A 17,139-nucleotide genomic window follows, 5' to 3' on the forward strand; every position below is an offset into this window, starting at 1 on the left:
CCACTATCACAGCAACACACAAGCCACCACAGTACGACAAACTAACAGATGCATGGGGAAGTAACAGGTTACAATTCAGGTTCAAGAACACTCAGGAAACAGTTCTTCAATCAAGACAGCCTCTTTTCAGCTGTGCCTGTAGGCACGCCTCTCTCTGCCCCCTGGGCCTCTGCCCTCTGCCCTGCTCAGATAAGTGTTACAAAACCCTTTTAGATCTGCCTGTAAGTGCCTGGAGGCACCCCACTGCACCTGAAGGTGCTCAGCTGGAACTCCGGGGGCCAGCTAACCTAGCTCCACCAAGTGCCCGGAGGTACCGTACTCCTCCAGCAAGCCTCCTGCCCAAAGGCATTCAGCTTTCTCACTCTGTGGGCCAGGAAGCCCACTACACAGTCTCCTGTCAACATTTCTCTGCCACCGTTTCTCACTGTCTTCATTGTTACAGCTCTCGCTGTCTCTAGGTCTCTTGGTTCCAGGAGCTTCTCAGCACAGGGATCCCGGGTTCAAAGGACGCGCTCTGCCTTTGGCCCTTCTTCCTTGGTGGTGGTGAGATCCTCTCCTCCCATTCCTGGGATGGCTCATTTTAAGCCTAGAGGGATGGCAAAGCTGACCAATCCCTTTGGTGGGCCACAATTACCTTATTTGCACAGTCCTGCCCAATCACTTGGGTGGGAGTTACAAGACCATGGCAAGAAAAACCACATAAAAGCTATCCATTACACCACAACTGTACACATGAAAAACATTAAATTGGCAAATACGTTTTATATATATTCTTACAACAATAAAAAAACAAAGAGAAGAAACTTGTGTTGTTTTAAGCCACTAAATTTGCAACAGTGTGTTACGGCAGTGAATAAAAACTAACACAGATTGTGGTACCTGAAGAGGAGTGCTGATGGAACGCCTAAAAATGAGGAAGTGGTTTTGGAATGAGGCAGTGAGAAGAGGAAAAATTTTTAGGAGCATGATAAAAAAGTCTAGATTGCCTTGAACACACTGTTAGCAGAAATATGGATATTGTATTGGCATGTATGTGGAGAAACTGGAATCCTCATACACTGCTGGTCGGAATATTAAATGGTGCGGTCATTTTAGAAAACAGTCTGACAGTTCCTCAAAATATTAAACACCAAGTGACCACATGCCAGCAATTCCACTCCTAGGTATATACCAAAGAGAAATGAAACATACATCCACACAAAAACTTGTAAATGGATGGTCATAAAAGCATTACTGATAATAATCAAAATGCAGACAACAAAAATGCCCATCAACTTATGAACCGATAAATTAGATGTGGTATACCCATATAACAGAATATTACTCAGGCATAAAAAGGAAAAAAGTACCGACACAAACTACAACATGGATGAACCCTGAAAACATTATGCTGCGTAAGAAACCAGTCACAAGAGACCACATATTGTACGATTCCTTTACATAAAATGTCCAGAATGTTTAATGAGAAACTAATTTGCTCTGTAAACTTTCACTTAAAGCACAAAAAAACCAGTCCAGAATAGGCAAGTCTATGGAGATGGAAAGTAAATTAGCAATTGCCTGGGGCTAGGGGATGAGAGGAGGTTTGCGGGGGGAGGTTGAAACTAAGGGGTGCGGGGTTTCTTTGTGAAGGATGAAAACCTTCTAAAATTAATCGTGGTAATGATGGTACAACTCTGTGAATACACTAAAAGTCACTAAATTATACACTTTAAAAGGTAAAGTGTGTGTATGTGAATTGTATCTCAATAAAGCTGTTTAAAAAAGAAAAATGGATGTTAACAATTCTGCTAGTGAGGACTCAGAAGGTGGTGAGGAGCATGGCAGAGAAAACACGTATCACCTCAAAGAATACCTAAATCTTCATGAACAGACTATTGGTAGGAATATGGATGTTAGAGACATTGTTGGTGAGGGCTGAGAAGGAAATGACGAATATGTTATGGGAAAATTGACAAAGGAGATCCTTGTTATATGGTGGCAGAAAGTTTAGTGAACTGTATCCTGAGGTAATGGGGAAAGCAGAACTTGTAAACAACGAAATTGGACATTTAGCTGAGGAGATGTCCAAGCAAAGTGTTGAAGGTGCAGCCTTGTTTCTTCTTGCATACAGTAAAATGCAAGAGGAAAGGGAAAGATTGAGGGAAGAACCATTAAAAAAAAAAAACAGACTTGATGATTTGGGAAATTCTTCAGCGTTTCCAGACTGCAAAAGACACTAAAACTGAGAGATTCATTGTCAAGAGAAAAAAAGTCAAACGTGTGGCTGTACAAGCTTTTGTTAATACCTTAGAAAGATTAAAAGGTCATGGAACTTATTTTTTTGTGCTTCAGATGAAGGTTTACAGAGGAAATTAGTTTCTCATTAAACAATTAACACACATATTGTTTTGTAACATTGGTTACCAACCCCGTGATATGTCAATACTCTCTCCTTCTCGACCTTGGGTTACCCATTTCCATTCATCCAGCTTTCCTGTTCCCTCTTGCCTTCTCATTCTTGCCCCTGGGCTGGTGTATCCATTTAGTCTCGCATACGTGGCTGAGCTATGTGTACTACGTTTGTTTTATGGGCCTGTCTAATCTTTGGCTGAGGGGTGAACCTCAGGAGTAGCTTCAGTACTGAGTTAAAAAGGTGTCAGGAGGCCATACTCTCAGGGTTTCTCCAGTCTCTGTCAGACCAGTAAGTCTGGTCTTTTTTTGTGAGTCTGAATTTTGTTCTACATTTTAAGGCCAGAGTATTCAGTCACACAAAAGGCTCTTTGAAGAGATTGTGTGTGACTCATAGATCCCCTCATCCCTCTCAGCAGAAGTAAAAATTCAGATGGGAGTATCTAGGAAAGGTCTGTGGAGAATCTTACATAGATACAAGGAGACCCACAAAGTTCATGGGGATATTATATCAGCAGAAATGCTAGAGGAAGGAGGTCACAAGCCAAGGAATGTGGGTGGCCTCTAGAGGCTGGAAAAGGCAAGAAAACAGATTCTCTTGAGTCTCCAAAAAGGAACACAGTCCTGGCAGCATCTTGATTTTAGCCAAGAGAGGCCTGGACTAAATAGGAACAAAGATTTGGTAGTTGGCTTCCGTAAAGATTTACAGCTTTGGAAACCCTACGGGGCAGTTCTACTCTGACCTACTGGGTCACTAAGAGTCAGAATAGACTCGACAACAATGGTTTTTTGTTTGTTTATTTTTGAGGCCTGTGTCACACTTCTAACCTTCTATAAGATAAAAAGTCACTAAGTTTGTGCAGCAATAGAAAACTAATACAGGAATAATGGGGAATCACCTCTGCAACATGTTCTTAAATGTTTCAGAAATATTAACTAGGGAATCAGCATAAAGGTATAAGGGAACTCTATGTACCATTTCTGCAACTTTTATGTAAATTTGAAATTGCTTCAAAATAATTTAATTAATGAGAAATTACATTTTGATTTACTAGAATTTACCAAATGGTAGTTTTCCAGGATAGATCACGTTTCTAAGGCTATTGTTGTCAAGTTGATTCCGACTCATGGAGACTTCATGTGTGCAGAGCAGAACTGTGCCACAGGGCTTTCAAGGATGTGACCTTTTGGAAACAGACTGCCAGGCCTGTCTTCCGAGGCGACTCTGGGTGGGTTTGAATCTCCAACCTTTGGCTAGTAGTCGACACCATTTTCACCACCCAGAGACTCCCTTCTAAGGCTAGAAGATAGAATTTAGTTATCTCCTTATTAAAAAGGCTTGAGGCTATTTAATCCCTATGTTAACTCTCTCTTCTCTGAAGGGTTCACCTCATCTACATAGCTGTACTCCAGTAGACCAAGTGGGAGCGAATATCTGCGGGGCTACGGGCCAATCTCCAAAACTTTTAACCTCCACCTCTAGATTCCCTGGATCCAGAGCCCTTATCCCTGGATCCAGAGCCCTTACCTGTAAATAGTGATGTGGGGAGACAAAGGACGGTTTGAACCTGTGTTCTTACTCCAGAACTGCTCCATCTCTTCTTTGGCTGTGGTTCCCAAAGGAACAGCACTAAAATAAAACCGAACATTTCAAAACAATTAAAAGTAAGCTTGGTTTAAAAATTTCCATAACAAAAAGTTACCAAAAAAAAGTAAGCTCGGCTGGACCAACCCACTGTATTAGGAAAACATGTTCGTCTAACTCCCTTTTTTTTTTTAATATAGAAATTAATTTGTTTTGTTGAGAATATACACAGCAGAACATATACCAATTCAACAGTTTCTACACGTACAATTTAGTGACACTGATTACATTCTTTAAGTTGTGCAAACATTCTCACCCTCTTTTCTGAGTTGTTTTCCACCACCATTAACATAAACCCACTGACCCCTAAGTTTTCTATCTAATCTTTCAAGTTGCTGTTGTCAATCTGATCCCATATAGATAGATCTTCAAAGAGCACAATGCTCAAGGCAGACATTCTTTACTAGTTAAGCTAAACTATTATTTGGTTTTAAGACTTTAGACACTCCCGTTATCTTTATGCCAAGTTTGATTCAGTTATTAGTAACCTTGATCACCCAATGAGGTCATATCAGAGCCTAACTCTTCTTTCCAATACCCCCTAACACACAGGTCTAGCAATGAAAGCCCAACCTCCTTCTTGTTGGGCAGCAGGGCAAGTATAGCATTTTAAAACCATTCTGCAAATGAATCATCCTTGTCGAAGGCGAAGGCCACAGGTGCTGTCGCATATGTTATCACCTGTCCTCATCTGGCTCTTCAAGGCTCTTTTCCTCATTCCTTTGTTGGCATGCCTGCCAACTTATGAGTATCACCACAGCTTCAAGAAAAGCCCTGATAAATCCTGATTTCCAGACCCCAAGTATACTCTGTTTTCATATTCCTTTCAGTCACAGAATATAAGAAAAGGGTATCAACTATCCAATCTACTGTCCGTGACTCATGTGTCTGCATTGTATAACACTTAACTACCTACAAAAACAAGTAAGATTTGGGAAATGTGGACATTGAAGTATCACTGGAACTGGAGTAAAGTTAAGGAAAAAAGAATAACTCAGAAAGAGAAATATGGCCTTTGATGCTATTAATGAAACAGGATTGTTTATTAACTTCTTTCTTTGATGCATAAAATAAGAGCATCCTGTAAGAAGCTGTTAAAACAGTGGTGCTAAAACTGGCTACCAGTTACTACAAAAGGGAAAGATGGTGTCTTAGTTATATAGTGCTACTAAAACCAAAAAAAAACCAAACCCGTTGCCATCAAGTCGATTCTGACTCTAGTGATACTACAACAGATATACTACAAGTGGATGGCTTTAACAAACAAATTTATTTTCTCACAGTTAGGAGGCTAGAAGTCTGAATTCAGGGTGCTGGCTCTAAGGGAAGGCTTTCTCTCTGTCAGCTCTGGAGGAAGGTCCTCTTCTCTTTGAGCTTCTGCTCCTGGGCAATCTTCTTGTGGTTTGGCATCTCTCTTCCCGCATCTCTGCATCTCTTGCTTAACTTAAAATGCACCCTACACTAATCCTGTCTCATTAACATAAAAAAGACAACCCATTCCCAAATGGGATTATAACCACAGGCATAGAGGTTAGGATTTGTAACACATATGTTTAGGACTCTAAATGAATAACTTCTTTTATAAGCATCAGCACAAAGCTGGTACCCTATGAGGCGGAGGTTAAAGATGTCCCAGTGTCCAACTTTTTCAAACTGCTGTATCATCTCTAACATCAACTACTCCCCCTCCCCTCAGTACTCTCCCTCTGGTCCTTGGGTTCCGTAATTCACTGCAACGTCTCACAGAACTCATGAACCATACTTAGTTAAGTGGTACATCTAAGGATCAGAAACGACTCAGGATACAGTTCTCCGATCAGGACAGCTTCTTCTCAGCCGTGCACACAGACAGGCCTCTCTCTGGCCCTCAGCCTCTTAGCCTCACCTCTGCCCAACTCAGGCAGTGTCAGAAAGCTCTTAGCTCTGTGGGTGGGCAAGCCCCACTGCAGCCATCGCCTGCCAGTCTCCTGGTTCCTACTGTCCCACGCCACTATTGTTCTTGCTACTGCTGTGCCACTGTCTCTCACTGTCTTCCGTGTTCAGTTCCTCTCTCTGTCTCCTAGGTCTAGGAGGGTCTTAGTGCAGGGATTCTGGGTCCAAAGGACATGTTTCGCTCCCGTCTCTTCCTCTTGGCATGAGGTCCCTCCTGTCTGCCTCTGGGATGGCTCATTTTAAGACTAGTAGCATGGCAAAACTAACCAATCCCCTTGTTAGGGTTCTATACATCTTATTTGCATGCCCCACCCCCACAAAGGTGCCATGCACCTTATTTGCATAGTCCCACCCAATCATTTGGTAAGAGTTACAAGATCATGGCTAGAAAGGCCATATAAAGGTCTTTGCACCATAGGGACACAATTCAATCCATAACAGATGGCTACTGAAAAAACAAAACAAAACATAAAAAATTCAAACCTCTGACAAATTAAGTCCCAAAACACTTCAAACGGAAAGTCTATGCATGAAACAATGGTTGTAAATGTATCAGATAGGATATGCGTGAACAAAAATACATAATGCATGAGTGGAAAGTAAAGCTTAGACAAATTTACTTCAGGCAAAGAGGGTCCCCCTTGGATCATTAAACAAAATATATGGTAAATCAGAGTTAATCTTAATCAAAGAAGGACTGGCTCTTGTCAAATTCTTGAGTTGACCAAGATCATGACTCTTTGAGAAGAAAAAGAGAAAAAAGACTCCAAGAAAACCCAAAGTAACTAAGAATTAGCCAGATGACTACAGAGTCAACACCTAGTTTGACTTTGGGGCTAAGGAAAAGAAAGATTATTCATTAAACATCTACAACTACACATTCTACCTACTTCTCAGTTTAACATACCCTAACTCTGGAGCTGTAAGTTTAAGGCAAAAGCTGACCTATCAGTTGTCATAAAGTATTAAGCTATAGTTCAGTTTCACCCTTGCTTGCGGTTCCTTCCTTCTCAACTATAATCTACTGCCCCCTGTCTTTCTAAATGTTCCCATAATCATGTCCCTGCTATTTTATTTTGCCTACCTACAGTACCTAATAGGCCCCTGGTTGGCACAAAGAGTTAAGTGCCCAACTACTAACCAAAAGTTTAGCAATTTGAACCCACTGGGAGGTGCCTCGGAAGACAGGCCTGGCAATCAGCTTCTGAAAGGTCACAGCCTTTTGTGTATGTGGGATCGGGTTCGTCATGAGTCAGAATAGACTCAACTAACAACAACAACAACAGTACTTACCTAGTACAAGAATGTAAACAGTATTGATGATTGACCCATAAAGTACACAGCTAATTAACATCCTTACAGAGGGCATAAAAGATTTTTATTCAATCAAAAGGAGGAGATACAAAATCCCTGGGGTTCTGTGATAACTACAACTTTAGCACTTTAGTTACTATAGCATCAGTCTTTCAAGTTCTCAAAAATCAAGAACTGGATTCAGCTCAGTACCTCTAAACAGTTTCTTGGTTTCCCTTGTCACTGGGCTAGGCTGAAACCAACTATTAAACAGCAATGTTCAACAATTTTTTTTTAATTTTATCTGTTTTGTTGTTAGTTTTGCTGAGAATATACACAGCAGTACACCAATTCAACAGTTCCTACGTGTACAATTCAGTGCCACTGACTATATTCTTCCACTTGTACAAACATTCTCATCCTCCTTTTCTGAGTTGTTCCCCCTTATTAGCATAAACTCACTGCCCCCTAAGTTTCCTATCTAGTCTTTCAAGTTGCTGTTGTCAATTTGATCCCATACAGATAGTTCTTAAAAGAGCATTATAATGCTCAAGGTAGACATTTTTTACTAGTTAAGCTAGACTACTGTTTCGTTTTAAGAAGACTTCAGGGGATATTTTTGGTTTAAGGTTTAAAGATTATCTCAGGGCAATAGTTTCAGGGGTTCATCCATCCTCCATGGATCCATGAAGTCTGGAGTCCATTAGAATTTGAAATTCTGTTCTGCATTCCTCCCCTTTTGATGAGGATTCTTCTACAGAATCTTTGATCAAAATGTTCAGTAATGGTAGCCGGGCACCAGTCAGTTCTTCTGGTCTCATGGCAAAAGAGGCAGTTTCAACAATTTATCGTGTACCTATATTCAAATACGGAGCCCTGGTGGTGCAGTGGTTAAGAGCTTGGCTACTAACCCAAAGACTGGCAGTTCAAATCCACGAGCCACTCCTTGGAAACCCTACGGGGCAGTTCTACTCTGTCCTACAGGGTCACTATGTGTCGCAATCAACTTGACGGCAATGGGTTTTATATTAAACATGATCCCATCCCCTCAAGGTATTTATAATGTATCTATTTAAATGTGGAGATGTGGATATTTAATCTCAAAATATCTCATCATAGATTATTAATTACAAAAAGAAAAACATTACAGTGGAGAAAAATCTAGCAGACATTCAAATGATCAAAGCTAGAATTACTGATAATGGGACAAATGCCATTATATGCCCCTTGATATGACATACTGAGGATAAAACATCATTTACATATTACTCCTGTCAAAAATGTATAGCCTAAATCTAATTATCAGACAAACTCAAATTGAGAGACACTCTACAAAACAGCTGGCCTGTATTCTTCAAAAATGTCAGTGTCACAAAAGACAAAGAAAGGCTAAGAAACATTTCAGATTAAAGGATATTAAAGAAACATGACAACTAAATACACTGTGTGAGCCTGAATGGGGGAGGGGGACTGCATTTCTATAAAGTACATTACTTGGGACAAATGAAAAATCTGAAAATGGACTGTATATTGTGTAATAGTACATAAATGTTAAATTTCCTGAAAATTATACTGTGTTATGTAAGACAATGTTCTTGTTTTTGGGAGAAGTATTGAGAGGTAAAGGATCATAATGTCCGTAACTTACTTCCAAAAGGATTTTAAAAAATACCAACAATACCTAAATATGTATCAGGCTGAGTGATACTAAATTGTCAGTATTCCATCAGTTTTGACCTACAGAAACAACAATTTCATATGATTCAACCTAAAGTATACAGTGATAAGCAAATAGCACAAAATGTTAACAATCGATGAATCACGGTTAAAGGTATACAGAACTTCATCGTACTATTCTTCCAACATTTCTGAAAGTGTAAAATACTACCAAGTTAAAAAGTTAAAGAAAAACAAAAAAAAAGGATTGCTGACACAGAGGCAGTTATCAAAGTCAACAGACTATGAATGCATATAGCGGGAAGAAATAAATTTAAAGAGTAAGTCCTGAAAGCTGCCCAAAATTACAGGACATAAGAGAAAAAAATCATAAAGGAAGAAAGACAAAACAGAAAGGAAAAAAGAGAATTTCTATCAAGGAAGGAATCAAAAAGTTGGAGCAAATCAACAAAGTCAAATAAAACAGAAGAGCTAAAAGTGAGAAACATTAACCAAAGACCAAAGAAAAATTCTTCCTTCTTCTACTGCCAGGTGAGAAAAAGTGACCACAATCACTCAATTTTCAGCCAACTGTCTACAACTGCTTGCTTTTGTATATATCACTCCAAAATCTAAGTCAACAATGTATTGGTCTTCTCTGAGGGGAAAAAAAAGTTAAGTAACAATAATCTCCACAGATTTAGAAACTTACTTTCTGATACAAAGCTGAGGACTGAGATGGGCACGGAGGCAATGACGGCCAACATGTCTGCAAGATAAGAGAATCAAGAATCAATGCACATTTAGAGATCAACGTCAGTATATCAACTTGTTTTATTTTTGTACTGTATTAGAGTAATTGTTGTAGCTGCCATCAAGTTGGCCCAACTCATGGCAACCCCATGCAAACAAAAACACTGCCTAGTCCTGCGGCATCCTCATAACTGGTTGCAGATTGTACCATAGGGTTTTCATTGGCTGATTTTCAGAAGTAGATTGTCAGGCCTTTCTTGCTAGTCTGTCTTAGTCTGGCAGCTCTGCTGAAACCTTTTCAACATCATAGCAACACGCAAGCCTCCACCAACAGACTGGCAGTGACTGCATATGAGGTGCATTGGCCAGGAATAGAATACGAGGTCTCCACATACATAATGCAAGAATTCTGCCACTGAACCACCAATACCCTTGACTTAAGGGTAAAGGGACAGATTTTTTAAAAAATGACTGTATCAAGGCTTTTGATATTATTTTCTAGTTAGAATACTGCAACACTAAATAACTTGAAAATAATCAGAAACATGATCTATAAATGCAAAATAAAGCTTTAACTGAACACAAATAATACAAGGTAGAAGAATAATCAGAGTTGGTAATGTTCAATAGAGAAATGTAGTTTTTTTTTAAGCTAGGTCTTAAAGGAGTTGATGGTTAAAGACATGAGTTTAAAAAAAATAAATAAATAAGCCACTAGCAACAGCAAGCATACAGCTTGGCTACAAAAGAGGTCTGCTGCAAACGGATGAAGTAAAAAGGCTGAAGAACCAGGGGCTTAGGGAGGGAGGGTCCTGAACATTAAGCTAAGTCATTTCCGGAACTACCATGAAGTCTCAGTCAAAAAGCCTCTCATATAACAGAACGCAAAAAAATATGAGAATGGCAAGTTTTCTTTATCATCCTCATGAGACGGTACTTAAAGAAGACACAGAAGTTTTCTACTAAAAAGTTGCTCTTTTTGAAATGCATACATCAGGATTGGAACCGCTTTTCAAGTTAAAAAACAAGAATATGCCCAGGTATTCTATTTAAGGAGAATTAAACTGATCCAAGTTTACACAGTATTATGAAAAATGCATGATCACTGTATCTCTTCAGTCACATCATTGTATCAAATCTTTGCAAAAACATTTAAGAGGGTGATTATCAGAGTGAAGCTCTGGGAATAAAAATAAAAAATACATTGATTCTACAAGTTTATTGCGTATCCACTACGTGCAAGGCACTGTGGGGATGTAAGATCTCATTAAGATCCAACGATCTTCTAAAGAAGCTCATGTCGTCTCTCACACCACTGAAACGAGATTGGTGCACCACTAGATGCAACATTTCAAGTCCCTTATGCTTTACACCATTACATTAGAAAGGTCCACTATTTGGAGGAAAGAATCTAACCAACACCTCCTTCTTCAGCTGTTCCCTCTTTCCAGCTCTGGAGACAAGAGGTGAATACAGACATTGTGTACTCAAGGCTCCCAGAAAGAAGTGGGAACAAATCTCTGTAAATCAATTGAAGTAATTGTGACTGTGAAGTTGCAGGACACGCATTCCTCACAGCAAGCTAGGCCCAGTCACTCAGCTACCCAGCAAGAGTTTGCGGATGTGGGTTGGAATCTATGGCGCTTTCTCTCTGTCTGGTGCTATTGTTTCCCAGACAAATACCAATGTAAACTTTCCACAAGGCCTTTACAGAAACTAGCTGCACAGACTCCATAACCTTATTCAAAACATGACAAAAGTAATTCTCTATCCTGCCTTTCATGTAGGCCAGGAACTCTGAGATTTCTTTTTCTACCCAGGAATGGTACTTTACATGTTACAGCTAGAAAGTAATAGTACTTTTTTTGTTTTATTTTTAATTAACAAAGCAGAACTTATAATTTCTAGTTAGAGTTTTTCCCTTCCAAGTGCCTGAGTAAGTTATACATGTCTCCCCAGAAATGGAATAATTGCTCAAACTGTTTTTGGAAGTCCTCTCTGGATTGGGGAAGCAACAGTAATGTAGAAAGAACACTGGACAAAGTCAGAAAGCCAGACTGGAGTTCTGGATCTGCCCTTACTAAGCTGTGTAACTTGAGCAAGTCACCGAGCTTCAGTTTTCGTTTGTAAAATGGGATTGATAATACTTACCTTATTGGTTGCCGGGAGGATTACACAAGAAAATGTACATGAAAGCAGTCTTTAAGCTGCAGTACACCACATACATGTAAGATATTACTATTACCTCATTGGTCTCCCCAAGGTCTTTAGAATTTATATCACATTCTTTTAAAAACCCTCATGGTGATTAAAAATATTAATCTGCTGAGAACGGATCTGACTTCCGGAAAAAGTAAGTTATTCAAAGCCAAGTCTATGTGATCAAACTGTGTAATACCCATTTTTGGTCCAAAACAAGATGTGACTATCAGATAATGAATTTCTCTTATATGACCTCTAAACCTGATCTGATGGTATTCCAAAAAGTTTCATAAATGTCTGGAGGTAACAGCAACACTAAAATAGATACAACCTTGAAGGATATGATGAAAAGCATCTGTTTAGATACAAAAGTTCTGGTTAATGCTATTGCTACCCAACCAATTCCCAAGCTATAACTTTAGTCATTCTTCATTTCTTCTTTCCTCTCATCTCGCATATATATGTACTGATCACCCAACCCTATCAATACTACCTAGGACGCTTCTCTCCACTCCAGTCCATTCCTTTAGTCCACATCCTCTTCATTTCTCAGGAGGACTGTAACAAGAGCTCTTGAACTTATCTCCCTAGCACCAATCTCTCCCATTATTCAATATCACCAGAGCGAGCATACTGAAAAATAAAGCTTTCGTCACTTTTCTGCCTAAAAGTCTCTTAACAGTTCCCCACTGCTTGTGGCATAAAGTCCAAATTGTGGGCAAACAACGCTGTTCTCAACATGGCCCTAATCCAACTCTCCAGAAATATTCTCCCACAAATTCCTCTCAGCCTTCCATACTTCTGCCACACTGAACAGTTACATTATGCACTTACAGCAAGCCTTCTTATGACTACATAACTTTGCTCGTGCTGTTCTGATTGGAACCTCCCTCATAGCATGATAAACTCATTCTTCAAAATCCAGTAAGTTCTGGGTGACAATTTCACCATTCCTTAGCCTTATTTGCTGCACCTGTCATGTTCTCACATCACTCGTTCGTATCTCTGTATCAATATTCATTCTGTTGCTTAATAATTAATCTATTTATTTATACAATCTCCCGTTAAGACTTTGAGCTCTTCAAGGGTAGAACTGGAATGCTTTGTATCCACAGCACCTATGTCTGGCACAGAAAAGAAGCTCAAAAAAAAAATCTTTGTGAATGAGTAGCCCTGGTGATATACTTCTGTAAGGTTACAGCCACTGAAAACCCTGTGGAGCACAGTTCTACTCTGAAACACATGGGGTCGCATGAGCCAGAATTGACTCAACGGCAACAGATTTGTTTTTGGGGATTTTTTTAGTGCTTGTTTTGTAAAACAGTCTCATGAATTTAAACCATATTCTTTGAAGGTGTTCCACGTACAGCATTTAATATGACGTGCATTGTCCAGAGGGCTAGTAACGCTTGGTAATTTTGCGGTTAAGCAGCATGAACATTACTACGTAATTATATAGAAATCTAGCTGCTCTTAGTTCTCTACCTCCTTCTTGGCTTTGGCAAGTCATTCCTTGACTGGGTGCCAATGGAGTTTGTGTCAATCAGCTGGTTGTCCATCTCTGCCCGGTCTGTGAACTACTCAGGGAGTACACACAATATACAGCACTATTCAAAAGCCATGGTGTACAGTGCTCTGATAATTAATAATTTTTAATTAGTCCAGCATTAGAAATATTTAACCCATATTTCTCTTAAGTGGGCCCAAGTATTACTGTTTTCAATTCGCAAACAAGGAAAACACATCATAGAATCAATGACCTTGACTTGTCCAAAATAAATGGAATTAGTGATGCTACTGGAGCTAGAAACCAGCTCCTAGAATTTCTTAGAAGGTATTTTCCCTAAGGTTAATTAGTGCATTAAAAACAGTTCGGAATCCCTCTAGTGAGATGGAATTAGACTGGGAATTTCTACCCTCCCCCCCCCCCAATTTTTTTTTTTAATTTCCTATTTCTCCTGGTAAAAAAAATAGCCCTTGTGAGAAATGGACAGAGAGGTGTCCTTCCCCTGAAAGCTTCAGATCCCATTACCACTAATCAAAAAGAAGTCTATTTCATGGCACTGAATTCTCATGGTGACAGTTCTACACAACTCAAAATGAAACTTGCTGGACCTACTTATGGAGTAAAATGACCCTCAGCTTCTTCTAATCAGTAATCCTGAAACTCCTATAATGAATTTTTTGGAACCAATATGATCATTTCAAGTTAAACGTTAATGCCACCAAAGGCCCCTGACATCTACCAAAATGATTTGTCAAATAATTCAAAAAGCATTCAATTATGGTCAAACTACCTGGAATCAAGGAGGCAGCTCTGGCAAGACTGGCCTTAGCATACTTTTGGGGGGAAAAGAGATGCGTGGAGATGAGAGACGCAGAAAATGAAGGGTTAAGAGAACCCGTTCCTGATCTCAAATCCAAAAGGAATCATTTTGTCACAAAGAAAAACTAAACAAAGCCATTCTATCTGTATACGAGGTGACTTATAACGAGAAGAGAAATGAGAAGACGTGGGAAAATCAGCAATCGAAATCTCAACAGCATTAAAGCTAACTTTCCATAAAGAATAGTTTCCAAAAATAGGGCTGGCATAAAACTGCTGTACCAGAAACGTCTAAAGTTACCAAGGCAAGAAAGGCTCCAAATAGAGAATGAAGCCAGTGGACAATTCAGAGTTGAAGAAAACCTAGCATGTTTCTTCGGACAGTGAGTTGACTTCGTAAAGAAAAACTGGGACACTCACTCCCCCACCAAATCAAAAGATTAACAAAAAAAGGAATTCCCTAGGCTGCTTTACGGCAGCCGAGCAACCGCTCTGGGCGCTACTGCTAATCGCCCGTCCCGTAGGGGTCCAGCCAGGGGCGCGTTAGGAACCCCGACAGGGCCCCCATTGGCAGCAGCCGCTAGTGTTTGCAGGAGTTGGAAGCAAAGGGAAAGCGCACGAAGTTCTACCTCGCCGGGGCCCACCCTTAAGATCTCGAAACTGTAAGACTCATGGTCCCCTGATCGCGAAGTCGAGCTATTTACTCTCTCGGGGCTTGGCTCTCAGTGCGGCCCCGAGAACAATTTGAGCAAGAGGTAGAAGAGGTGGAAGTGCAAGGGGAGAAAGCTGCGCGACCCCTCTGGACCGAGTAAGTATGAGATAACGGTCCGGTAACCCCTAAGGGCGCGCCGAAGTGGCTGGAGGGGGGCGCCCCTAGGGTTCCAGAGCGCGTGGCCTCCACATCCATAGATCCTTCCCCTGCCCAGTCACAGGCTAAACCGCTGTCAACAAGACCTGAAGGGCCAGTTCAGGTCTCCCGAGGACCGCCGGCACCGTCTCCCGGCCCCACCCACATTAAAGTCACCTCAGCAGGAGAGCAGCCATCTTGGATTCCGGACTGGACGGAAGTGACGCAAGGCGTCCCAGAGCCCAGAAGGCCGAGGAGGAGGAGGAGGAGGTGGTGCTCCTGTCATGTGACCGCACGGGGCCCTTTAAAGGGATGGCGAGCCTCTTGCGCGCCAGTCTGTTTAGAGGGTCTGTTGGGGTGGTTTTGTGGTGTCCTCCCAAGGTTTACTTGTCTGGCTGCTACCGAAATTTGCCAGGATTTCGGCAAAATTGCCGCTGGCTTAAAATCTGCAATCTGCATTTCACCTGCTTAGGTATTCATTTTTTATCGCACGAAAAGCTGACTTTCGCAGCTTCTTCACCGAGGACTTCTCAGTCTGTTTCTCACTCCCTCCTGCGCAGGTCTGCCTAAAAATGTCTTGATAAAGGTCGGCTGAGACACCCGGAGAGAAAGATACCCGGCTCCTTCCTGTTCTTAATGTGAAGCTTCACCTATACAAAGGCACAAGTTGAGACCCGAGTTGGGGGATGTAAGGAGGGGCTGCGAAAGAGAGCGCCTTACAGACCGCCGTTCCGGGGCACAAGGAGTCTCTTCCAACTACCTCGATCAGCTTTATGCGCCACAATTCCTCGGCTTGAGATGCCGCATGAACTAGGGGCCCACTAACCAAAGACAACATTCTGTTGTTCCTTGTTTCAGCGCTGTGTGGGCGACACCCACAGCCTGAAGAACCTGGGGTGGTGGTGGGGGAGAACCCGCTTTTATTATATATGTAAATAGTTTTGAGGAACCTAAGCACAGGAATCAATTGCAGGGCACTTACGACTTAAGGGGAAATAAGAGTAATTGAAAAAAGAACATAACAGTGCAAAAGTTCTTGAGCCTATTCTGGGGTGGGGGTGGGGGAGTAGCCCAGAACAACTCCTATTGTACAATAAAACATTCAGTGACATTAATATTCAAGTCTTACATTTAGCGCTTTTCCTTCCAGGATTTAAATAGCACAAATTCATTTATTTCTACATCAAATAAATGATACTATTTTGCATTTCTACAATGCTTGATGAGGAAATCACTTACACAGATTTTAGGATTGAAAGGGACATTAGAAGCTCTCCAGTCCAATCTTCTATCCAATGCAGGGATCTCCACTGCGACATCTCTGACAGCTGATCTTCAAGCCTCTGCTCCAACAGCTTCAGTGATGGGTGCCTCAAAATACAAGGTCCATTTCGTGAACGGGTTAAACAGTAGAAAGTTGTTATGTCAAAATAGTTTTCTGCTATTGAACTTCAGTCATGGATCCTAATTTGGCCCTCTGGAGCTTCACATTAACAAACCCAATGAATACCTCTTCCGCTTAGCTCTTTAAATAATCCCATTTAACAAATGTATATAGACTTTTGCCAGAGTCTGAAAGGTGCTGTCGGGGATAGAAAGATGCAGACACATCTATTGTCCTCAAGAAGCTTATAGCAGGATCAGTACATAAAGAAAGAAATTCAACAAATAAAGTAGCAATCCCATGAAAGGGGTATAAATAAAAATGGGTGGGTGGATAAGGAGAAAAGTGACTACTTACAGCTGGGGAGTGGGGGTAGAGAGGAATGCCAAGGCTCCAAATATTGACTAAAACATCTTGTAAACATTTGTTGATGGTGATGATTCTGCTTTACGATCAAGCCCCATGTTTAGAGCTCCACAACCCAAATCTAATATTAATCATTGAATCCACCAGGACTATGATCTAAAGAGATGCCAGGAAAGACACTAGGAGTCTGTGGCTTCAGGGGTGAGCCTGCAATGGTCCTGCAGCAGGAGCACAGTAGCCTCCCCTCGAGCTCAGAATTGACGGAAATAAAGCACACTAAAATTCAGGCCAAACATTAAGTCAAGCCCCTTATCATCACGACTTAAAAGTAACAGGAGGGAGAA

The 17,139-nt window shown here is 40.9% G+C and overlaps 1 protein-coding gene across 1 annotated transcript in view; it reads right to left on the bottom strand.

Annotated features, from left to right (window-relative positions):
* SDHC (succinate dehydrogenase complex subunit C) overlaps positions 1–15,273 on the bottom strand; it is a 47,851-nt gene extending 32,578 nt beyond the window's left edge. The window contains exons 1-3 of the mRNA XM_004390160.2: positions 15,223–15,273; positions 9,630–9,686; positions 3,920–4,021 (exon numbers count right to left, since the gene is read on the bottom strand). Of these exons, the coding sequence (XP_004390217.1) occupies positions 3,920–4,021; positions 9,630–9,686; positions 15,223–15,242 (179 nt within the window). The 5' untranslated portion in view covers positions 15,243–15,273. The remainder of the gene's footprint in view (positions 1–3,919; positions 4,022–9,629; positions 9,687–15,222) is intronic.
* Positions 15,274–17,139: the final 1,866 nt, after the last annotated feature.

The sequence above is a fragment of the Trichechus manatus genome, unplaced genomic scaffold (genome assembly GCF_000243295.1).
Source record: "Trichechus manatus latirostris isolate Lorelei unplaced genomic scaffold, TriManLat1.0 scaffold00288, whole genome shotgun sequence".
NCBI classification, from domain to species: Eukaryota; Metazoa; Chordata; class Mammalia; order Sirenia; family Trichechidae; genus Trichechus; species Trichechus manatus.